We start from the raw sequence: 24,731 nt of genomic DNA on the forward strand, positions 1-24,731 counted from the left end.
TCTGTAGTGAGAAAAGAGAGAGGGGGGAAAAAAAAAACCTAAGTGGCACACTGCAGCAGAATAAACTGTCATCCAATAAAAACAAGGGACAGAAAACAGGCCGTGGTCCAAACAAACCTGCTGGATCACTCAGCTCCCTCTGCTCGCTGCTAGTAATTGACGCTGCACTTAAGCACAAAGCAGCAGCAGCGGCGGCGGCGGCACGGGGGCTTTTGTTGGAAACATACAATTGCAGTTCTGTGTTAACGGCGACAATAGCAAAGCGCGTGCGACAGACGCCCCGGCTAGCTTAGGCCGACGTGAGCGCCGCCGCCACCGCAGGTCGGTCGGGGCAGGAGGCTGTGATTCTGTCTGGTGGAGGTGCTTTCAGGGCTTCGCCTCAGAACATCAAATTAATTTGGCGTGGAGGAAAGGAAGCCTGCGTCTTATGTAAATGAACAGCTGAGTTGCAAAAGCACATTGAGTTCCCTGAACAGAACATGAATGCAGATGAATAAAGAGAAGGGAGTGATATTTTGAAAGAGAGCCTCCTCCCTGTACCTACAAACACACACACACACACACACGCAACCCTCTGGCTGGTTTTGAACTGTAGACATAAACACACACACACTCAGCGCTCGCCCAAACAAAAGAAGAGGAGCAGCGTCAACCTTTAGAGTGCTTATGATCCAAATTGCTTTTTTATTTTTCTACAGTAGCTTTCATGAGCGACTGAGAGTAAACGCACACCACTAGAATAAGTAGAAACCTCTTGGTCGTTCAGATCTGGGGAAAATTGAAGTGATCGGTCTCCTCCGTCGTTTAGAAATTATGTCCCCCTCTGCATTTATAGACTGGATTTTCTCTAGCAGAAAATAAAGCCCTCACTATTTCCACAGCAAAAAAAATATTCAACTTGGCTCATTTTATGCTACAAAAGAACGAGTAGTGGTGGTGGTTTTAGCCACGTCAGCAGCTATTGGATGGATCTCCATTGAATTTGGTTCAAACAGAGGATAAATTGTGTTATATTGAGATCAGTGCACCCCGAAGCAGCCGGGAGCACTGGCACAAAAACTGAGCGGTTAAAAAAACAAACAACCAGAATAATAACATTTTTAATATAATAAAAAGTGTTTCAGCCAATTAAGAAAAACCCACAGAATAAAAACAGTATCAGTTGCGGTGTAGATTTTTAATAAATTATCCTCCTGTCAAACAGCCCCTAAATGTTGGAGCTGCAATTTTGGAACTAGTAGGAGGTAAAGATATTTAAAAAATTGCAATCACTTACACTGATAGTAGTAAGAAAAGATAATGTTATACTGGAAGCATGATAGCAGCTCCAAACCCTCTGACTAATATACAAGAGAAACGGAGAAGAGAAAACTGTTGGGTTTATAAACCTTTCCTTGTCCGACTTTCACTTTGTTTACGTTACGCCCTGGATGACAGACAAACAAGTCGAGGAAGTGACTGAAGTGGTTCCAAATTTTGGATTATTTCGTACCATTAGTGCAACATCTGGTTTGACCGACACAGAAGAAAGAGGTCAGGGTTAAGACCATGTGTTACAGAAGTGTGTCTCTGCTGTTGCTTATTATAAAAGGTCCAGTGTGTAATAATTGTCGAGGTTTACTGGCAAAATCTGAATATAGGCTACTACCCATTAAGATATTTGTGTAAGTGTATAATCGCTATAAAATAAAATCTGTTTGGTTTTCGTTGCTTTATAATTCTTCTTATATATATATATAAGGGTTTATATATATATATATATATATATATATATATATATAGCAAGGGTCTTGCTTTAGAGAGTGTCGCCATCTTTTTCGTTTGTACGGCAACCCGAACGGAAAATCCAGCCAGCCAGAGAGCGAGTTTCACAAGTGACGAAGAAGGCGGAAGGAAAGAAGGAGGAGTAGGAAACAGCAGACATATCATAAAATGGTTTAGATCTTCACCTCATCCTCCGTCCTCGGAGGCCACCGTCACTTTGCCGACAGGAGTGAGCGAGTGCTACAAACTAGAATCTGAACACTATATTTCACAGTTTTACCCCCATAATTACACACTGGACCTTCAAATCACAATATGAGTTGTGTTTTCGCCAACAGCAGCAGGAAAAAACGTAAACTTTCTGAGCTGCGAGCTGCATCGGTGTGAAGAAGAAGAAGGAGAAGAAGGAGAAAAAAAAGACACTTCTCATTTTGCAGGAGCCTTGAGCAGAAGGAGATCGCAGCATGTGTCTGCACCCGAGCAGAGACTCCTTCTCTTATCGCTCTCCCCCCACTGTCTCCCTCCAATCCTCATTACTTTAATCTGAACTGCAACTCACTGCCCCCCCCAACACACACACACCTCCACCTCCTCCTCCTCCTCCTCCTCCTCCTCCTCCTCCTCCTCTCCATCACTGCACCTTCCAGCCCTTTATCTTTACAGTAAAGGCATCAGGGCTCTCTGACCGGTTCCCTACGGTGCTTTTTAAGCATCTGCCCCACCCTGTTCCTGGACCTGTTAGAGACGCAGAGAAAAGACCGAATCAAAGCCGTATGCGAACACGTGTGTGTGTGTGTGTGTGTGTGTGTCGACGATGAGTATGTGTGTGTGTGTGTACGCAGCTCGCATGTGTATGTGTGTGTGCGTTTGTGCATGAGTGCGCCTGAGAGTGTGTCTGGATCATTACTTGTCTGCAGGGTAGACTCCCAGTGGACGCACAGATACAGGCTTTACCTCACCCTAAACGACCCCCCAGAGAGAGGGATGAGAGAGCGGTGAAAGACGAGGGGAGGTGGTGGTGGTGGTGAGGTGAGGTGGGGAGGGGGTGAAGGACAGAATGGGGAAGAGAGAGGGAAGAGGGAAGAGGGAAGAGGAGGGGGGGCAGTGAGAGGGAAAAGATGAGATTTGAGGAAAAAGACAACAGAGAGCAGGACGACACGGAGGAAGCCGGAGCCTGATTGAGCGGGGCAGAATCAACATCAGGCCTCGTACTCGACGACGAGCGCTTATTGAAGAAAGCCTTTTAGATTATTTCTTACCGGCAAGCGCCTCAAGCCAAATCCAGGGAGAGAACAAGAGGGTGAGGCAGAAAACATCAGCGAGACGACGATGTTCCCTTCGGCGAAGTCAAATGACAAGCACATCATCTGTTCTTTCTCTCCGCACATAAACACACTCCACACATCTTCCTACAGCTTTAATCCCCTTCACTGGGATGTGTTGTGTTGTGTTTTTTTTTTGTTTCACTCATAGATTTGCGATAATGTCTGAATAATAACGTTGGCTGAGGCTTTAAAGAGAGAGAGAGAGAGAAAAAAAAAGCTCGTCAGCAGACTGGAGTGTATCTCTTAACAAGGCCGGAGCTGCCAGTAGCCCGTGGTTGTTTTCACACATACGCTGCAGCTCTGAACTCTGGCAGACACTTTTTACGCAGACGAGAGTGTGTGTGAGAACGCATACGTCCAAATCAGCTGGACGAGAGACGTGGAAGTGACGTTACCCAGCTCCGGCTCCCTGTGTGTAAATGGAGCAGCAGTTGAGTGGGAGTGTTGGCGAGAAAGTGGGAGAACACAAACTGCAAACTGACAAGCTACCAACGCTAACGTGCTAAAATATTCAGCAGGTATAAAAATCAACCAGGTCCATTATCGTCTTAGATTAGCCTGCACGCCAAGAAGAAATACCAAGAAGGACGCACTGTAAAAAAACAAATCATTTTGTTTCTTCGTCACCACTATTTACACATTAATTTGTAATATTACCACTGCCTGGTACGATATGAAATACTTTTAATACTTAAGTCCTTTTGTTTATTTTATGTGCTTATGTGCAAAGTCTGTCTCCTTTTCTTTTCCATAATATGACATAAGACTTTTTATTGACCCCATTTATGGGAAATACAACAGTAGCAGAGGAGTAAAGAAAGTAAAGAATAAAATATAAAGACAGTCACTATGTACAGTACAAACCCTTACAGAAAAAACACATGAACTTCACATGTGATTCACAAGTGAAAAATTTAGCATATGGGAAACATGTGGTTTTGGTCCAATTTTATGTGAATCACATGTGAATTCCCATATGAACCCATTTTCCATATGTGGTAACATGTTTTACACATGTTCTCTACATGATAACACGTGTTACCATGTGCAAAAAACATGATTCCCATGTGCAAAATTTTCCACATGTGAAGTTCATGTGGTTTTTCTGTAAGGGAATATATGTGAACAAATATATACTGTTATGTACAAAATAGAGAGAGTCAGGGTTTCTGATTTTTGTGTTGCAGTTATTTTATTGCCAGTGTTTTATTTTGAAATGTCCTGTCTGTGCTCTCCCTCCTGTGATTACCTCCTGTGTCTCACCTGTGTGTGATTTACACACCTGTGTCCCGTTTCTCCCTCGTCTATTTAACCTCAGTGTTTTCCATCGTCCTTATTTGGCTCGTCCTCTGTTTTTTTTTAGTCCCTGTGGTTTTCAGTTGTTTCCTGAACCTGAATTTTTTTTTGGCAAAGAAAAACAACAAACAAACTGTCCCTGTCTGTGTTTTGGGTACTATTGAAAACCTTTAATTGTGACAATGGACGAATTCCTAACTTGTCTTTTAAAGATTATATCAACAAATAGAATTAGTCTGCAGAATTAGAGGTCTGGTTGTCCGTGTGAATCCCAGTCCATCGCTGTTGGACACTAATGAAATGATTTACGGGATCAAAGCTGGAAAAGGCAAAGACAAGGACGCCGTCTAAATGAAATCAATGTCAATGATTTAATCAAATCATAACTGCCAATAGAAATAAATGAAATGAGAACAGAATATCAATTCATAAGTCAAATACAATCTAGGAGCCTGAGTTACACATTCATAATAATAAAAGGCGATTATTTTATCCTCCAATGTGACAAATACAAAGTTTCTTTGGGCCAACACAGTTACATAAACGTTGAGAAGCAGCTATGTTGTCGTCAGATTGAACACAACCCTAGTCTTTTTTTTTTGTCATTCATACCTCCATAAAGCTTGTTCTTATCCACTTAGTTGTTGGCTTTGGGCTTGAGTTTGCACCGTAAACTTACATGAATACAAAAATAGCAGAGGTTATGGACGATCAATAGAAAGGAAGCTCAACAAGTAGGCTACTTCTTTAAACTGAATTCAGTCGAAGAGTCAGATTTAGAAAGGGACTCGTTCCCGGAAAGCGATGAAGCGGGAAGTTTATTCAGAGTAATTCAGACAAAGCTGCATTCAAGGCGACTCAGTCTTGTAGTAAAACCTCACAGTTCTCCTTCTGTTGCTTTGTCCTGTGATTTCTCTGCATCGTTAAATAATCATGACTGAACAAGACTCAGTCAGGTCAGAAGTTAAGAAAAAAAAACATCCTCAGTGGTGAATTAATGACTCAGCCGACCTGCAGAACAAATGTCAGGTGTAACCTGGCCCCGGCCGTCTGAATCGCAGTAACACAAAGGTCTGGTGTTGTGCGAAACGATGCTGGTTTTTGTTTTTTTGTTTTTTCTCCCAGTTGGAGAAACAATGCACTCGGCTTCTTGTGCAGGAGCCAGATAAAAACACACCACGAGTGTGATAAACAAAATATGAACAAAAATAAAAAGCAGCTTAAATGAGAAGGACACGGCTGTACTCGCTGTTGACTCGTCGGAGAAATAACAACTCTTGAATCTGCATATTTCTTTGACTCTTGCGGAAAATGTTAATTTTCTGCTCCTAGCAACTGCTCCCACGGATGACTGAAATTTACATTGCTGGGATGGATACGCCTTGGCCTACTTTATAGCGAGGCAAAACAAAACGACCATGACTCCCAAACAGAAAGTGACTATAACCTGAACACAATACATGGCCCAATTAATTAAAACAAAACAAATGGCAATTATTATGTTCCCTGTGGTGTGACTTGGTGATGAGGGACACCAGAAGCAGATGAACCAGTGAACCCAAAGCCGAGCGGAGAAACTTTTCATTGTATAACAACAGAAATGATCTGAAGTTGTAGCTCCTCCATCGCCATATGAGCAGCTGATCAGTCTTCAGCCATGTCCCCTTCACTCGTCCTCAAGTTCAACCTGCAAACTAACGAGGCCTGTACGATGTCAGGATAATGTCCGATGTGCGATGATACTGTTCAATACTTAGTTGACTATATGACTTGCGATAAATAAGGAAGTATTCAGGTGTGCATATAGTATTATAGTACTGTAGTACACATGCCAAGCCTGTAGTGGCGCTGTAACACTGCCACACAAATACACAACAAAGAGTGGAACGCTTGCACGCTGTAAACAAACTCTAACCGTTATGAGTCGACTAAACACGGGAAGTCGTGTCAGTACAAATATGCCGATTGATGCTGCGTAGGCGCTTTTCAGGTGCGGTATCCGAGGGACAAGACAGAAGTCCCCCATTGTTGTTACGTTACGTTGCATCTAGCAGTGTAGCTCAAGTTACAGGTGTATGAGCGTGCAGTGACTGTGAGCCCCTGTAAATAAAATATACTCATCGCATTTCAAGTAACCTTTTTTAAAAAGTATGCATGTTGATATCGCAATGACGATGAAAATCAGTTTAATTGGTCAGCCCTACCGGTAACCATCGATTTTAACTTTTAAAAACGTTAGAAACCACAGACACTAAGACATTAGCATCCTCTGAACACACACTTGATATTTGTTGTAACGTTTTTGAAAACACGAGATCTCACTGATCAAATGCACCTTAAGAAGAAAAATCCCACATGAGGCATTCGTGTTGTTGCCATAACAATAACACCAAGCTTCTCTTCTTGTTGCGTACTTCGTTTGACTCGGACTAAATGCAATGGGAGAAACCATTTGTAGCTGTTGATAGACAACTGCCACCTGTTTGTGTTTTGATACCTCGTTGTTAAAGGTTTGATAAAATACCAGCCAGGGGACCACTGGAAGTAACAAAACAAAAAGTTTCTGCAGAGAAAGAAAGAGAAAGCTACAGAAACATAAACATAAAGATCTCTTAAAGTGAATTACGAGTACAGTCTGTTCATGTCGAGCCACAGGCCGATCACGAAAACAGCTTTTCGTCAATATCGCCCCGTCTAACCCAAGTATGAAATGGGTTTTAGAAATATCTCCACTCTCGGGGATCTTTGGCTTCACCAAATGGCAGGAGGTGGAAAGGTGGAGCGGCGGAGGGCGCAGATGAGGAAGGCACAACTGTGGAAAATAATTTCAAGCCTCATATCTCAGATTGATTTTGAGGATTTCAGAGATAAGGCCTAAGACGTAAGCAAACAGGCTTCTTGGAAAATGAATAGATTTCTTGGATAGCCCCGAACAGCTTTTGAAGATTTCTTAGACTCACACTTTTTTTTTTCTAACTCTGCCTCTTCCCACACACCCCTCATGATTTATACAGCACTTTGAAAAAAAAAGGTCTGAAGCGTTTCACTGTCGAGTAAGTGTTCAAATCATTTTTTTAAGAAAATAATAAAGTCTTTGTCCTTGAGCAGCTGCAGTTGTTAACGGCAAGATACATTTTTATATCCGGCTGCAGCAGCTGTTGCCACCACAGCTTTTCCAGTTGTTGTTTTTTTTTTTTTTTCCTCCAACAAGGTCGACTCCTGTAACTCTACCCGTCAAAAACAAAAGACACTGCACCTTGTAAAAAGTAATAATCAGATGTGTTGCCTATTGATCCCTGCAGGAAGGGAAGGATCTGCACTCGGAGGTCACACCGCAGGGTCGGCAGGACCCAGTGTCCGGCTCAAGGACGTTTCACCAACACCAGGTTACTCACCACCTGGAATAATACTGAGGTGGTGATAAACATTTATAGAGTCTTTTTGACAAATTTGAGGAAATACCTCATGATATGTCACAGTAATATGAGAGAAGAGTCGGGCTATTGTAGGATCAGAGTTAGAAAAAGAGTTGGAGAGGCTCTAATATTATTAAGTCAAAAGTTTGTGTGAAAGTAACTTACAAATTTGCAAGAAAAAACTTAAATTCATGAGAAAACAACAAATTAGCGAGAAAAAAAACTTTCAAATTCAGGTTTTTGTTTTGTATTTGTTTATCAGAGGAATAAATGTGTGTCTCCGCGGCACTGTAGGAAAAGCACAGGCCTAATGACCTGTTGTATTTCCCTAATTGCAAAAGTATGACTCAAATCTTCCAATGCAGACACGATGCATGTCTGTCTGACCTTGAAGTGTTGACGTGTCATTTTGGCTCGTAAACTTACAACTTAAAACCTGAATTCAGATTTTTAAACCATATGTTTTTGAGCCCACAGTGGCCCTCATGCCTCCATCGTACAGTAATCTCTGTTAAAGCTCAGATTTCTAAAAGAGGGGGCGTGGGGTTTGACTGACATGGGCTTCTGTGTCTAACGGACGGCAAAGACTCCCATGTTTAGTCCGTGTTGTGTTACTACAGAGTTTGTCATACTAAAGACTAAATGATGGACTTTGGCTAATATGAGGCATCTATGTTTGTTTGGTTTGGTTTTAAGTCAGTGCAGTCAGAGTCTTGAGTCATAATCAGCTGGATGTTGACGTTAACCCTGTTTACGCTGGGATTACTGTGATACGACTTGAACGTGGCGTGAGGAGTGATGCTGTCAGGTTTCATTACGTGACGTGTGGGGATCCGGGGCATGTGGCAGAGCTCTCGACTGAAAAACGGACTAAATGCAACACAAAACTCATATATTACTCATTTCGTTTTACACACTGTTGTTCAGGGGAAGGCACTAATGCTAATGCTAATGCACGCCTCGGGTCCGAGTGTGTGTGTGTGTGTGTGAGGATCTGTTCGCAGTGTTAGATGATACGTAGGAGTTTTGCCCTTGGTTTCCTGCTCGTCATCCCGTTACTGATGGCTGCGCTGCAGGTCATCGCCCCGGTGACGGGCCCTGAACAGCTGTGTGTGTGCGCACATGTGTGTATGTGTGTATGTGCTATGCATAAAGACACACTACAGTAACTGCTGCACAGGCAGAGTGAGGGGGGTGGGGAAGGGGTGGATGGTTGGTTGGTTGGTTGGTTGGTTGCTGGGTCAGGGTTAAAGTCTTAAAGTGTGCGTGCATGTGTGTGCGTGCATGTGTGTGTGATTTGTCGGAAACCTTACAGATCATTTGAGGTATAAAAGTCCCCGAGGAGAGGTCAAAGGTCGTCATATGAGATCAGTACAGATGACAAGATCATAGACAGAAGCAGCTGCCGTTGCCCTGGAGGAGAGAGCATGAAGCTACGCTCATTAAGCTGTTGTCATCTCTGTGTGTGTGTGTGTCTGGGAGAAACGTGTGTGTGTGTGTGTGTAGGGAGGGGGGGGTGAACATCTGTGTGTGCAGTGCACATTGTGTCTGTCTCTCTGTGTGTGTGTACATTGTGTTGTCTTTGAATTACAGTCCTCTACTCGCTGCCCCGGCGCTCCGACTGAGCACAAGCACAAAACTCTTTCAAAATGTCCTCCATTTGTTTTCATTGATTCGTGAACAGCTGACATTTTGGAGATACCACATTTTCACACAGCAGAGGCAGCGGTGGCGAAAAGTCCTCTGGGAGAAAGAGAAGAGCTGTACGTTTTGAAAACAGTGCAGGGACGAAGAGAGGAAATCACCTGCAGGGAGAATAGGAGAGAAATGTGAGGAGAAATTCCTTCACACATGGGAGTGTGTTTGTCAGCAGTCGGCAGCCACACGCAGAGCGGCAGGAAAACTGAGACATGATCGTGAAAAAACAGGTCGAGTCCTTGAATGTAAACTCAAATTCAACACATCACACAGAATATTTAGTTTGGAAATGTTCAGAAAGCTTCATATTTTCATGTTTGACTCAATTACCTTCTATATTTATTGGGGCTGTTGAAGTTAAAGGGATAGTTCAACATTTTGGCAAATTGGCCCATTGCCATAATGCCTATAGTTTTAGGAGTAGGTTCGTTGCCTTTAATTGCCGGTGCAAGCTGTTTTTAGAACGGCGGAGCAGAGCCTTGAGCTGCTCAGAGCTACGCTACAGAGGCTCGCGGGATTTCTTGGTTTCCTTCATCAAACTCATCAAATACACAATCCAACAACTCCAAAATGCTCTGGTGGACAAGTTGTGACCTGCACATTCACCAGGAATTATGGCAATGGGCCAATTTGGGTCCTCTGGTTGAGAAGGGCAACTGCGACCTGTGTCGTTCCCGGAGAAGCACAGTAGCCACATGAATTTGTTGCTGTTGCCGGTAGCTACCACAGGGTTCTTACGGATCCTTAAAAAGTCTTAAAAGGCATTGAATTCATTCTTTAAAAAAGACTTAAAAAGTCTTAAATTTAACTTGACTTAAGCTGTAGGAACCCTGTACCAGCCATACCTGTTGCCGGTACCGTGGCAAGCACCAGCGGTGCCTCCGCCGTCGTCCATTGCTCGTCTCCAGAGCTCGCTGGAGCTCTGGAGGGGAGGCTGGCCGGCCGTGTGGCCCAGCACAGGGCGCTCGTGTGTGGGTGAGAGTAGCAGGAAGACTGGGCTTGAACTCGGTCTCTGGGGTTTAGCTGAGTTGCGGTGTACCAGAACCACGGTGGTGCTGTGTTTTTACCCGAACAGGAAAGTTATATACACGGTGCAGTTGCAGCCGGCGCGACCCCGCTCAGGCTGCAGCGGCGACACGATTCAACGAGTTTCGAGTCATAATCAGAAGCTGGATGTTGACGTTTAACCCTGAGATGAGGAGTGGTGCTGTCAGGTTTCATTATGTGAACTGTGGAGGGCATGTCTGAGCTTGATTGAAAAGGGACTAAATGCAACACAAAGTTTTACATATTTCTGATATTTCTATTTCTTGATTCAGAGGCTGGAGTTGTGCTGGTTTTGTTTCTCATGACTGTGTTGTTGACAGCCGGTGACAATATAAAAAGCACTCTCCACTCCGAGGTTTTTGCCGATAATGGAATTTGCCGATGACTTTTCCCTCCTCCCTCTTCACATCAGATGTTTTTTAATCCTCATGTCTTCAGTTGAAATCCTGTCGAAGATGCAGCTCCTTGTGGATTTATCCCTTCACTTAATCACTGGATCAATATTACTAATAAGATGTCCACGCCCTCTTTTTCTGAATTATTGTCCGCTGACAGAAGGATCGGGTGTCCTCTCACTATACGCTTTCATATCTGCAGCGGTCGTTAGGGGAAACCTAATCAGACGTTTTTTTTAATTAAAGAGGCCAGAGTGTTGGTGCTGAAGGAGGAGGAGGAGGAGGAGGAGGAGAGGATGGCAGCAGATGAGGGCGGATGAGGAGAAGAGGTCGAGTCTGTCTCCTGAAAGCCACTTAAATCCCTTTCTTATTAACTCTCTGTGACACATGATCTACCTCCATCCCCTCACACACACACACACACACACACACACACGCTCTTACTACAATAAACAGCCTCCTGCATCTGTGCTGCATTGGTTTTTGTTGTGCTAACTAAGCGTCATCAGCTGAGGTGCTTCCTTTCTGTGTTTGGCTTCACTAACGCTTCACTGAAACCAGGTTTTACATTGACATTTCCTTATGTAAATGGGCCCCGACCTTAAGCTGAAGGAATCGGTGTAGCTACATGTACCTGACCAATCCGTTAAGATGACATTTCCCAGTGAAAAGTTCATCACGTTCCCCTTGATCAAGTTGTTTTTTGCTGACAACGTGGGTGTGGAGGCTACGCAGTACGCACGGAGCATATAGATTTCCACAGATGTATATGTTGAAACTCAGAGGAAAGTTCAAGTACTATAAACAAAACCACATTCTTGGTCTGGTACAACCAGTACAGTGGCAGGAGTTACACAGTGTTAGCAACATCACTGACTCAGAGACTAACCCTAACCCGAAAATGATCCATGGCTTTGGTCCAGATGTAAATATTTTGGTAACAGCTCTCACCCTCTCAGTGTTGCACTTCTACAGCCCTAAATCTGTTGCACTCATGATGGGAAGTTTATTGTAAAAAAAAAAAATGCATCCAAATCAATCCGGCAGAACTGCTGAAATCCTCTTTCATCATTTCACACAGTGATTTTTTTTCCCCCCCCAAATACCTGCTGCCCCTTCGGTCAGAGAATCAGGTGTGTTGAGCGAGCAGCAGCTAATGTAGTCTGAAGGCTTTAGCCTCGAGCTGAGAAGAGGAGAGGGTTCAGTTTCCTTCAGACTTGTTACAGCTCTCTGTGCAGCTGCAAAAGTCTATAAAAATGGAAATAGGCACAACTTTTCTTAATTTTAGCATTTGCCATTACTCCTTAAAGGGATAGTTCAACATTTTGGCAAATTGGCCCATTGCCATAATCCCTGTAGTCATAGCAGTAGGTTCGTTACCTTTAATTGTCGGTGCAAGCTATTTTTAGAACGGCAAAGCAGAGTTGTGAGCTGCTCAGAGCTACACTACAGAGGCTAATGGGATTTCTTGGTTTCCCTCATCAAACTCATCAAATACACAATCCAACAACTCCAAAACGCTCTGGTGGACAAGTTGTGACCTGCACATTCACCACGCTATGAGATAACAACGGAACGTTACGAGACAGAGTTGTTTTAGAGGTAAATTCAGAGACTGTGTCAAAAAACTGCTCCTGACGGGAACGCACATCAGCTGTTTTGCATGAATTTAGCCTGAATACAACTCTGTCTCGTAACGTTCTGTTATTATCTCATAGCGTGGTGAATGTGCAGGTCACAACTTGTCCACCAGAGCGTTTTGGAGTTGTTGGATTGTGTATTTGATGAGTTTGATGAGGGAAACCAAGAAATCCCATTATCCTCCGTAGCGTAGCTCTGAGCAGCTCGCGGCTCCTTGCACCGACAATTAAAGGTAACGAACCTACTGCTATGACTATAGGGATTATGGCAATGGGCCAATTTGCCAAAAGGTTGAACTATCCCTTTAAATTGTGGGCTCCAAGTTATTTCCAGCCACATGATCTTTTTTATTTAAACAGGATTTCTGCAGCTTATTTGCGTGTAGCTACCTGTTAAAGAAAAACTAGTTTTCCCCTGAGTTTGCATATTTGCAATCAATTACACCTCAATAATTCTGGTGTAAACATGCAGGGAAGGCTGTCTTATGGATCCAAACTGTCGCCCCACTCCTCGCTAAATACTAACAGACGAGACAGTAGGGTGAAATGTTTTAGAGAAAACGTGCTGGGTGAATTTTCCATCTGTTCCTGTGGGTGTCGGGGGTGATTGACAGCAAGGAGAGGCCGATGTGACGAAGAAACAGGTATGGAAACGCTCCACTCGGGCAAAGTGAAAAAGAAATAAAGCAGGAACAGAGGCAGAAGCACATTAAGGTGTCATGTTTAATATGACGGATTATCGAGCTCAGGCAATTGTCAAGTCGGTGGAGGTTGTTTTTCATGCTGTACATGGCAGCAATTGGCTTCTTCTGAAGGGAGGACGACGTGAACACGGATATCTCTGACTGCTCAGGCTGTCACTAAATTGGAACAATGTAGAGGAGAGAGGAAACCTATTAAAAGAAGGAACATTTTATTCATTAAAGAGCACGAAGAAACCCTTTTACTTTCTCCTCCTCTGGTGAGATGCTCTGTATGTTACATATAAAAGAAAACAATGGAAGCGGAAACTCTGAATTAAGTTTGAAATATTATTGGTTTTTAATGATTGTGTATTTTCTATTTCTTGCGCTGAGGTCTTTGTGTTTTCATTTTCCCTGTAATAGTGCAGAAAATGATCAATTGAATTGTCCTTTCAGTGACATAACAAGCACAGAGGCCAAACTCGCTCTTGTTTTTTCTGATGCAAATGTCACATTCACGTCTTTCATGTCACTGATTTTGACAGATGTGAAGATACATTAAGTTGTGATATGATTTGATGCCAAACAATCCATTGACTCTTTCCAGCAAATGAATTGGTAATGAGGGTAATTGGCAGTTGCAGCCTTGATGTGCAGCTGTTGCAGAGTCTTTAGGGGTCCCTCAGTTTTAACATCCAGACCGCTCCAGACCACTCGCTCTCCGGTGGGAGAATCTAAAAAGGGTCAGCTGTGGGCCAGAGATTTGGGTTTGAACAAGTCCCAAAATGGCCGAGTACATCGGGGTTATGAATAAGTAATGACCTGTCTTATCTCAACATCTGTCGAGGTGCCCTAAAGCAAGGCACTTAATGACTTCGGCTGTACCAAAAAATCTCTCTCAAAACTGTGCACGTGAACGGGTAAAAAAAGCACTCAGCTGACTTTTCTTTAACAAAATAAATATATAATTCTGCACCTAAAAAAAATAATCAAATTCTGCATCTGCAACCATCGAGGCACCAATTAGCCTGAGAGTATTGGCTCCTCTTTTAAGCATAAGAGCAACCTCAGTGCTTTTTGTGCGTCTCTGCACATGTGTGTGTGTGTGTGTGTGTTCGTGCACACGCAGCCACTGAAGCATCACAGTCCCAGCTGTTAAAAAAAGAAAAAAAAAATGAATGTCAGCAATCAGGTTTCCTTTCTCTCCTCATTTTCCACAGCGCGACATGGGGTCAGCTGTCACCTCTCCTCTGAATGCTTAATTACTGTTTGGGAAACGCTTCTTGATTTTGCTTGAACCTCGAGCCTCCGTTTTCTCCTCCACAGTTGCTTAATGAGTCTCATCTGTATTTATGAGCTCTGCATGTTACATGTAAGAGTGACTCTTCTTTGTTTTCATAGTGTTTTTGTTTGTTTTCCTTCTCTTAATGTGTTAGCTGGATCTCTTATTTTTGAAGAGTAAAGCAAAGAAAAGACAGTTTTGAAATGATAAATCAAGCCTTTGGCCAAACATGTAGATAACTGATCAATACTTTTAATTATTATCAAGCATTTTCACCGTTTCTTTTAATTGTGAATTGATTTGTTTTGGGCTTTGGGGCCTAACCACTGGAAAACTCGGAGCAATTTTTTCATTCTGTTTTGATATTCTGGAGGAAAAATAATAAGTTAATTTACCTGGAATAAAAAAAGGTAGCAGCTTATTAAATTAATGATGCACCTTTTGCTTGATTAGAAAAGAAAAAACACCAACATATCTATCTCTGTGCTGCAAACCCTCAGTGACGACCATAGCGATGGTATATGCGCAGTAACCTGCAGCGAGGGGCGGTCGGCGTTCTCGTCTGCTGGCATGTGAGCGGTGACGGTGACAGGACAGTGTAATCAAGGAGAGAGACGTCGGCCATTGTTATGCAAATGAGCAGAGAGGCTTGGACGCCTTCCCAGGTTCCATTGCTGTCGTAGCGTTTCAGCGCCACGGGTCAAGTGACACGGGGAAGTCCGAGCCAAGAGTCGCTCTCTGCGTGAAGTGCTGCTTGGTTTTTGGGTTTTTTTTACACATATGCACGTCGCTCATTACTGACGGCACCTCAGGACCGTCTGTCCAGGGTTTTGAGGCTCAGAGATTTTTTTAAAAAAAGGGGGTGTAACGGTGAATGTGACTCTCACAGCGGAGGAAGTAATGAAGGTATCATTCACTGTATTATTAAAGAGTGACAAAAGCTAAGCCACACTACTCTCTCCTCTGCTAATGGATCCCTGCAATTATTTTCTGAATAAATCCTTCTGTGTCCGTCCTCTTCCTTGTGCTCCCTCTCTCTCTCTCTCTCCTCTCTGTCCTTTTCGATCCTCATTTCTGCTTCCTTTCATCTTTTCTCTCTCTCTCTCTGAACCTCCCTCTCTCTCGTTTTCGCCTCTTGTTCCCCCGATTTCGCCGACGCTCTCCTTCCACCTCGCCCTCGTTTTTTTTTTTGCTTTCTCATTACACCTCCACCTGCCCCCGGTTTGGCTTCATCTAAATCTTCTTTTTCCTCCTTCTGCCTCCCACAGTCCCAGTGAAGCACGGAGAGATGTCGCAAAAGAAGATATTCCTGGTCTTTGTCGCCATCAGTACTGTCAGTCTCCTGCTGCACCATGGGGGCCACTTCAGCTGGTGAGTGATTGAAACACACCCACCCACACATTCGCAAACACACACTTACTTACATTTTACACTGTCTATCTCTGCGAGCCCATATGGTGCTAATTACAATGAAAAATCTGACAATGGCAGCTCTTTTTCTCTATTAAAGTCAAATTAAATAGAGGGACCGGCTTATTATAATACTCAGATCTGCAGACTCGGAGTGCCAATGAACTGCCAAGTCAGTCAAGGGACCAATTATAAAAGTAGAGGGGGCAGATCTTTGACAGCCCTGTGGTCTGTTCTCAGGCCTGTACCGTTTTGCTCACCAAACCTTTTTCCTAATTCCTGTCCTTGCTGTCTTACTTTGTTGAACGTTTTGTGGGGGTTTTTTTGCTCCGGCCTCCACACCTATAGACTCTAGTTCAGTCTGCAGTGAACGCTACACGCTGTGAAACTGCAGAGTATACATTATGTATGCAGCCAGACTATTCTTTGATTTCATATTTCGCTCTTATTTCTTTTTTCCTATTGTAAAAGTTGTATCATGAATATTCATTGTCGCCACAGTTTGGATCCAGTGGTACTGAAACTTTATCCCTCACATCACACAAAAAAATGGTGAATTTTCAATATAGTCTGGGAATGATTATTGGATATCAGAATTTTGTGATTGATAACACAGTATATCATCACACTATGTTTCAAAAGATGGTGAATAATTGATTAACTGATATTGACCCACCTAGGCAAAGTGTGCAGTTCATACTGATCAGACACATCTTATATTATCTTGCACTCTCAGGTTCTGATGCTGCATCCTCAAGTGGCTTCATCGTACTTCATTGTCTCTCCGATTTTCTCCATCTCCTCTCATTTCAATTCCCCAAATGTCCCCTCATTTATACCTTCCTGTTGCGCACCTCGGTCTCTTCCATTATCTGTCCAGTGTCTGTGCACTTATGTCTCCAACGTTGTGATTTCAGTTGAAGTGGCTGCTCCTTTTTACTGGAGCTAATGGAGCTTCAATAATGAGTGATTACGTTTTCTTCTCCTTTCTCCAGGACCATGGAGGCTTTCCACATCGGTTGCCCTGCCCTCCGCTCCCACCCTGCCCCGGGGTTGAAACCCAAACACACCAACGTGGCCTTCCTCAAGACCCACAAAACGGCCAGCACCACCATGCAGAACCTGCTCTTTCGCTTCGCGGAGCGCAACAACCTGACGGTGGCGTTGCCGGTGCAGGCCTGCAGCCATCAGTTCTGCTACCCGCGCTCCTTCACAACTCACTTTGTCCATCCGCACACGCTGCCGCCGAACATCATCACCAGCCACATGCGCTTCAACAAGGCGGAGCTGCAGCGCCTGATGCCGAATGACACAATATACGTCACGATACTTAGAGAGCCCGGCTCCATGTTCGAGTCCCTGTTCAGCTACTACAACCAGTATTGTCAGAGCTTCAAGCGGGTGCCTAATGGTTCCCTGGAGGCTTTCCTAGAGGAGCCGTGGCGCTACTACCGACCAGACGAAAAGGACTCCATGTATGCACGCAACACCTTGACCTTCGACTTAGGTGGGGACAAGGATCGTCCAGCAGCGGATGAGGCGTACGTGCGGGCCTTCGTTGCAGAGGTAGATCGAGTTTTCTCCCTGGTGATGATCGCCGAGTACTTTGACGAGTCTCTGGTTCTCCTTCGCCATCTCCTCTCCTGGGATCTGGATGACATTCTGTATGTTAAGCTTAACATGAGGACCCCGAGCTCGAAGCGAAGCCTGACACCGGGCCTTCCCGCAAAGATCCGTTCCTGGAATTCCTTAGATGCACGTCTCTATGACCACTTCAACGCCTCGCTGTGGCGCCAGCTGTCGGCCCTGGGTCCGGCTTGTGTGGCGAGGGAGGTGCGGCTCCTCCGTCGAGCCCAGGAGAGGCTCATGAGGAGCTGCTTCGGCGGGCGGATGCCACTCCTCCGATCGGCAGCGCAGATCAAAAACAAGGACCTCCGCCCGTGGCAGCCGAGCGGGAAAGTCGACATCGTCGGCTACGATCTGCCGGTGAATCTCAGCCGCGGGTTCTCGAGCCAGGCCCAGGAGCTCTGCCTCAAGCTCATCATGCCCGAGGTCCAGTACACAAAGGTTCTCCTACGCTCCCAATCGCTGCGCTACCGGCGAAGCTACCAGCTCCGGTCTCCGCAGCAGTCGCACCCCCTCCAGCAGCCCATACGTACAGTCCTGCCGCGGCACCGCAGCCAGCAACCTCCTCCCGCAGCCCCAGGCCCTGCCTCAGGAACAGGGTCCACCTCCACCTCAAAGCCCGCTGCAGGAACTCAAGGTTGGACCACAAAGATAAAGTCTAAATCCTCACAAGCCCAGGCCTCTTAGATCGGCCTGGATAGAAAACAGACTTTAACATAATGTGAGTGCCCAACAGACTGCATCGTTCTACCCATCCTGATCCACAAGGCAACGATTGACTGGTGTGGGGGGGGGTTTGTAATCAAAGGGCGTCCTTGGGAAAAGTTCAGTGGGTTTCTCTTAAATCAGTGTCTCTCCTTTCCTTCCCAGAGTCTGGGATACAAATAAATGAGGAAAAAGGGAGGTGAGACATATCTGGACTTGAACTTGAATCTCTCCCCTCTGTGGTCTGCTAAACAGTATCTGGGTTGGCAGACACAAGAGTGGGAGAAAGAAATCCACACTGGGACCCCGGCTCAGTTGTACACCTCTTCACGCCCGACTGAGGTGGATGGGAGCGGGGGTTTTTTTTTTTTTTTTTTAGGTGAAAGTGGGTCTTTGAAGCAAATCTGTTATGTGCAACCAGGACTCAATAGGGAAGTGGCGATATCAGGCCTATTGTGAGGCACAGAGTGGGCTTTGTGTGTATCACACTGGTATAGTATCATGTTACTTGCTTTCATTCTCTGTTTCTCGGACTCTCGATTGCTCTCTCTTACTAACATATGCCCCTTAAAGTCCTTGAGCGAGACATAATGACGTAAAGGGATCAGCTGTCAGGTCTCCAAAGAGCCTCCTAAGAGGCCAGACAGACATTGAGATCACCTCCAACTATTATTACAACAGCACAATAAACAACTCTTCTCTTCTTCTTCTTCTCTTACAAACTCTACACCCTAAAGCAATGGAGGGAAGGAGGTGGTGGTGGGGGTTAAAAGATACACAAACAAAGAGAGACACTGACCAGAGGGTAAGTCTAGAAACTGCTGGATAGTCAATTTAGCCATCCATTATGACCGAGACTCGCAGAGAGCAAGAACTCATACATAAATCCGTGTCTCTTCAGTCGACCTTTCTGGCGTTCCTGCCTCCTTCTCTTCATCCTCCGTCCTCTCATCCCTGCTGTTGCCCACTGATCGAGCCCCTCAGCCCGGAGAGGAGACGCTAGGCTATATCTTGCCGTCTTCTTCACCCCCAGTTCACCTCTGATTGCAGTCGTCCTCGGATCCACCAGCTGAGATCGCATTGTAGAAACCTTGCGTTGAAGACATGGTTTCTTGGATGTGCGGTTTTTACTTTTAATCGTTGGTGTTGTTGCACTAAGACCCTGCATATGAAGGACGTGGATTTAATGACATACCAGCAACTCCCCCCCTCCCCGTCGTACTGGCACAAGTAAAGACCACAACAGGACAAAGACTTGAAGCCTATGGGTCGTGGTGTTTTGAATTTTTTAACATGTTGTCCCCACAGCCTTTCTGTGGCCTGTGCGCTTGGGTTACACTGCCGTATGTTTTCATTAAGGACGTGACGGCCCAGGAGAAAAGCTGCTCATTTTTTTGAACCCAGAGGCGCAGGAGGACGAAGCGGGAGTGATCATGTAGAACGCTTAAGGCCTCTTAAGGCGTGTGGTCCAGCTGGGTTGGCTGCGATCTTAAAATGTCATCACTTATCTCAGCTGTGATCCATTTTTAATGCATTCTGCTCATATTTAACGTTTCATTTATGTTCTTTCATTCCTCCAGTGATCAGCGGGGTGCTGCAAAGTAACTGGGGGGCGGAGGAAGGATGTCTGGGTGTGTTTGTGTAACGCTGCAAGAGTGCAAGTGAGCCGAGAAGTGGCTCTTTCTCTCTATTTCGTGTTGTGGTTTGTTTTTGTGTTTTGTTTTTTTTCATGGCCAGCCAAGTTGGCATGGCAACAAAAGGAAATCATGCGAGTGAGATTTATTAAAACTATGTATTATTTATTATCGGGACTTAAAGAGTCCCATTACTGTATTTTGAATTTTTTTTTCTTTTTTTTTTCTTTTCATGAATCACTGGATAAAAATCGTGCTTTGCCGTCTTGTAAGTGGACCATCCTATGTTCAGCACACCACTTCAGGCAACAGCAATGGAAGTTTTACATAATGCAAAACTACAAAGACCACTTCTGAAAACCGCACATAGAAACACGTGTAGTCGCTTTAAAAATTAATCTTTAATTCTGCAGTGCTTAAGTGCTCAACCACACGATGCTTTTGTGGTGGGAGCCTGTCGCTCTGTAGCGTTACAATAATGAAAAACACACAAACCGCTGCTGCTCTGACAGGAATAAGAAGTAGAACGGGTGGAAAGCAGAGACCTGAGCAGAGGATACAATGTTTTATGAAGTGGCTGTGAATATCTGAATTTAAAGTGTGCTTATCTGAACTTACTGGGGGAACCTCAGCTTTGAGAGCGCGTGAGATGCACAGCAGTTTTTATTTATTTACAGACATTTGAGTTCAGATGTGTGTTAATATTTCTTCCAAGGCACATACACTGTAAAAACCACACTTTTTGGCTCAGCTTTACTTTAAAAAAAAAAAAAAAAAAAAAAAGCTGCCATCCATTTGTATGTGGTTTTCTTTCTGTCAAGAAATCCCATGAAAAGACCAAAACCAACAGCGTCAGGTTGAGTCTGACTGTGAACTTCCCCGCCCTGTCAGCTGCACTGCCACCACAAGCCATTTAGTACCCACTGAAGACCTTTAAACACTTAAACGATAACATTGTTTCATGTTTTAGGAAAAAATCTCAGCAATTTCCTGAAACATTTGGGCACTTAGGTTTTTAGCATGATTAAATACTGCTGTTGTCAGGGGCTATTTCCTGCTGTGGATGATTACACATTCATGATTATTTATGGCAGAACGATGGTGTATGTGGGATTCAGTCAAAATAAAAAAACAATACCCATGTTCATTGTAATGAAAGAACATGTCACTCAATGCAACAGTGTGGCCCATTTGAGTGTTTTTTTAATTGTTTCTGGAAAACAATGGAGCTCTGTGGCACACAGAGGATAAACTATATCAGGCTTTGACTACAGAGACAATACTTGTTCACATGATTGATTCATTGATGGTGCTGTTGCTATTTTTTAATGGGATTTGCTGACAGCGAAGAATATTGTCCAACCTATCCTATAAATCAGTTTACTGCCACTCCTCAGCTATACAGTATTTTCAATTCATTTGAATTCAGCTGCAACATGTCAAAAATCATGTCTGCGTTAAATAAAACTCCTATATTAAACCACAGATAAATCTACTGTAAAATAACATGACACTATATTTCTGTTGTTTGTCATTCACTAGGCATTTATGGCAACCCAAAGTGTTCAATATTGAATAAATAAATAAGTAAATAAGACATTACCTAGTCATATAATGGTGACTAATTAAATGTAGGCCTATTTTAAGCTTCTTTTTTTTTAGGCCTGAGTCAGCTTATTTAAGAATTTAATACCACTACAGTTATGTGATCGGCTGTTGACTGGGTTTGAATCACAATTTGTAAAACATATATTTCGGAATAGAAACATGAAATAAAATCTGTTTATGTGAAGAAAATAAAAGAAGCTGGATGAAATGATATTCACAGCATTTTAAAGAAGTTAATTGTACATTTTTGCTGTTGCTACATAGCCACTATCAATAGCATTATTAGCTGTTGACTCACCATTGCTGCCAAAAGCCTCAGCAATTGTTATGTTTAGGCTATTAAGACCGGAGGTTATAATACGTGATGTGAGCAGCTACTTCTTCAGGATGAACCGGATGCTACTGAAAATCAGTAATCAGTTGATTAGCATGCTAATTGCAGTAGAGGAAGTGACAGAAATAGGAACAAAACAAAGGAAAAATAATCTTGTTGTTGCTCTCCGCTGTCAGAAACAACAAAGAGTAAAGTAATGAAGTTTATTGATGATGTTTTTTCTTGTACTTTTGAATAAACAGCCACTAATGCTACCGTCAGCTATGTAGCAATAGCAATTGCACCTTTAGCGGTTTGTTTGTCACAATTTCATGTGTTTTATTTGTGTTTTTCATGGTTATTTAACTTAACTTTGAACACACTGGGTCTCCAAAGCACTGGCACAGAACCTGAAATGATTAATAATCTTTAACCTGATGTTTATTGAACACAGTTGAGATGTTACGAGGTGCTGTCAGTACTCATACGGTACAGTGAGTAATAAACAGTAATAAACTGATGCTCAAATGCAATCCCGCAGTAGATCAAAATAGGTACGGTGTTTTGCAAATGCTTTTCCTCCCGTGTTATGTATGTGTGTCTGTCTTACTGGGAGACAGCTGAACAATATGTCTTTATTCCCCCACTCCCACCTCCCCCTCAACTGTTCATTTATGATCCATTTGTCCCCGGCTGTGAGTCTTTCTAAGTGCTCTTTTGATTGTACGAGTTGTTCGCCTGGCTGTTCTGCTTCTTGTGAGAGAGTTTCAGTAATGGTCATGCTGTCATGTCTGAGAGTCTGCTATTCCTCTTTGAAAATGCCAGAGAGGCTGTAAAAACAGTGCTCTAAAATCTCATCGACTTCCCATTAGTCCCCCCCCCCCCAATCTCTTTTTAGAGTGACACTGTAAAGCTGTTGTTTTATATATTTTTTCTTTTACTAGAAAATGAAACTGGGCTTCTTACTTGTGGTGTCAGAGCAGTTTTTTTTATTTTTCTTTGGACGGGGAGTCTCTGCTGAGCCTTTATGTTGCAGGGAAGTTAAATTGAAAAAATAATAACAATCAGTTCATTGTGACTGGGTGAAAATACTTGATAATACTTTGCATTTTCTTTGCATCTGCTCGATTATTTCCTCTGTTTTAATGAGCTTATCTGTGAACTGAGAAGAAGAGCGAGCTTCTCTGTGATTCTGTGATGGCAGAGTTTGGGTGTGTGACGGGGGCTCAGAACAAATGGCTAGCGACAATCAGAGCTAGGGGCCGCAAAGCTTTGTAACGATGGGTGATGATGAACGTGACAAATAAAGTTTGAATGATTTCAATTCATCCCGGACTTCGAGCGTGTGTTTTGTTACTCCCACTCCTGCTTTCGGTACAGATTTATTCAAATATGCACTGACTTGAATTATTCTGAATATCAGAGAAAATGCGCACGCACGCTCTTCATCAGCGGCGATATATATAACGTGCAGCGACAGTTGCTCAATTAAGATTCTGATTCTAAATGGTTTCTATTTCCCTGAAGACCCAAACCAGACATTTCAGCCTGCAATCAGTTGTTTGAAATTGCCTCCATCCAGCACGTCTGCCTAAATGAATGAACAAATTGCTTCTCACAGGGACAAAAACAAAATGCAAAACACTGGGGTTGATACGACTGTGATTGAAGCAATCACGACACTGTGCCCTCCTCCGCCTCCGCTGTCATTACGGCCCCGCGGCGAGGTGGCCCTCTGGACCCCGCCGCCTCGCCACCTCTCCCCCCGTTTCCTCTCACATCTTTGCTGCCGTTCTTTCATTGCTCTTATCTTCACTATAATAGTGGTTAATCATCATCATCATAATTACAGTAATGTAATAATAACAACAACGACCGTTTTTCATTGTGTCGTCCTCCTGCGATTCAGGTGCCTCACAGAGACGATTCACAGCTCTGCATGGCGGAGTTACAAATACAAAACACAAACAGTGACAAGATATTTTAGAAGAAAACTAGATAGGACAAACTGTGAGATTTCAATACTAGTCCCAATATCCACTGTGCATAATGCTCCATTCCTGCTTTTTACTCACCAGGTCTATTTTAGATTGGCTGTGTGAAACTCACTTAAGGCCGGTTATAGACGAGATGAATTTCAGATCTTAACTGGAGACCAACAACATGAGGAGAGTTTCAACCGATTCTTAACGTTATAATCCTTCACACACACTAGACAATAGGCTTTATGCACAGCTCCACTACTTCCTGAACTTAAAAAAGCTCCTTTATTTCCTGTCTTACATTATTGGACAAACTGATTAATCCAGGTGTGTCTGACCATTGTGACTACTCAGACACACCTGGATTAATCAGTTTGTCCAATAATGTAAGACATAAATAAAGGAGCTTGTTTAAGTTAAGGAAGTAGTGGAGCTGTGCATAAAGTCTTTTCAGGCAGACCAGGAGACCACACACCAGCCGAATGCAGCAGCGACTTCACTGTGCAGGTTCCCCAGACACAAAAACATCACAGAAAATCAATTAAATGTCATTTAATGAGGAACTACATAAGATTTTCACCTTAATTATACAACTTTGGAGTAATTGTGATGGTTAAATGACTTGTTACGGGGAGAATGGAGGCTCTCTGCCTTCCAACTAGCGTCTCTTGGCTGAAAACGAACCGTGCAAGATCAGCGCCTCCGACCCGCTGTCCCAGCTCTTGTCTTGTGAGAAACATGGACTGCTTTACGTCACTACGACACAAACACGCCCGGTAATCCGTAATCTCTTGTCTGTAGGAGGAGCTCTGTAGAGAAAAAAAAGAGACCAAAACAGAGAAAAAGCGACCGACTTCCATAGTTCCCCTTCAACGTGACTTTGGAGGAAAAACAAATATGTCAGCTG

At 43.7% G+C, this 24,731-nt stretch overlaps 1 protein-coding gene across 1 annotated transcript in view; it reads left to right on the forward strand.

The window, feature by feature from the left end:
* gal3st3 (galactose-3-O-sulfotransferase 3) overlaps positions 1 to 20,188 on the forward strand; it is a 35,409-nt gene extending 15,221 nt beyond the window's left edge. Inside the window, exons 2-3 of the mRNA XM_085759046.1 lie at positions 15,815 to 15,917; positions 16,952 to 20,188. Coding sequence (XP_085615172.1) covers positions 15,835 to 15,917; positions 16,952 to 18,269 — 1,401 coding nt within the window. The 5' untranslated portion in view covers positions 15,815 to 15,834 and the 3' untranslated portion in view covers positions 18,270 to 20,188. The remainder of the gene's footprint in view (positions 1 to 15,814; positions 15,918 to 16,951) is intronic.
* Positions 20,189 to 24,731: the final 4,543 nt, after the last annotated feature.

The sequence above is a fragment of the Trachurus japonicus genome, chromosome 18 (assembly GCF_045865225.1).
Source record: "Trachurus japonicus isolate A0001 chromosome 18, Traja_1.0".
Lineage (NCBI taxonomy): Eukaryota > Metazoa > Chordata > Actinopteri > Carangiformes > Carangidae > Trachurus > Trachurus japonicus.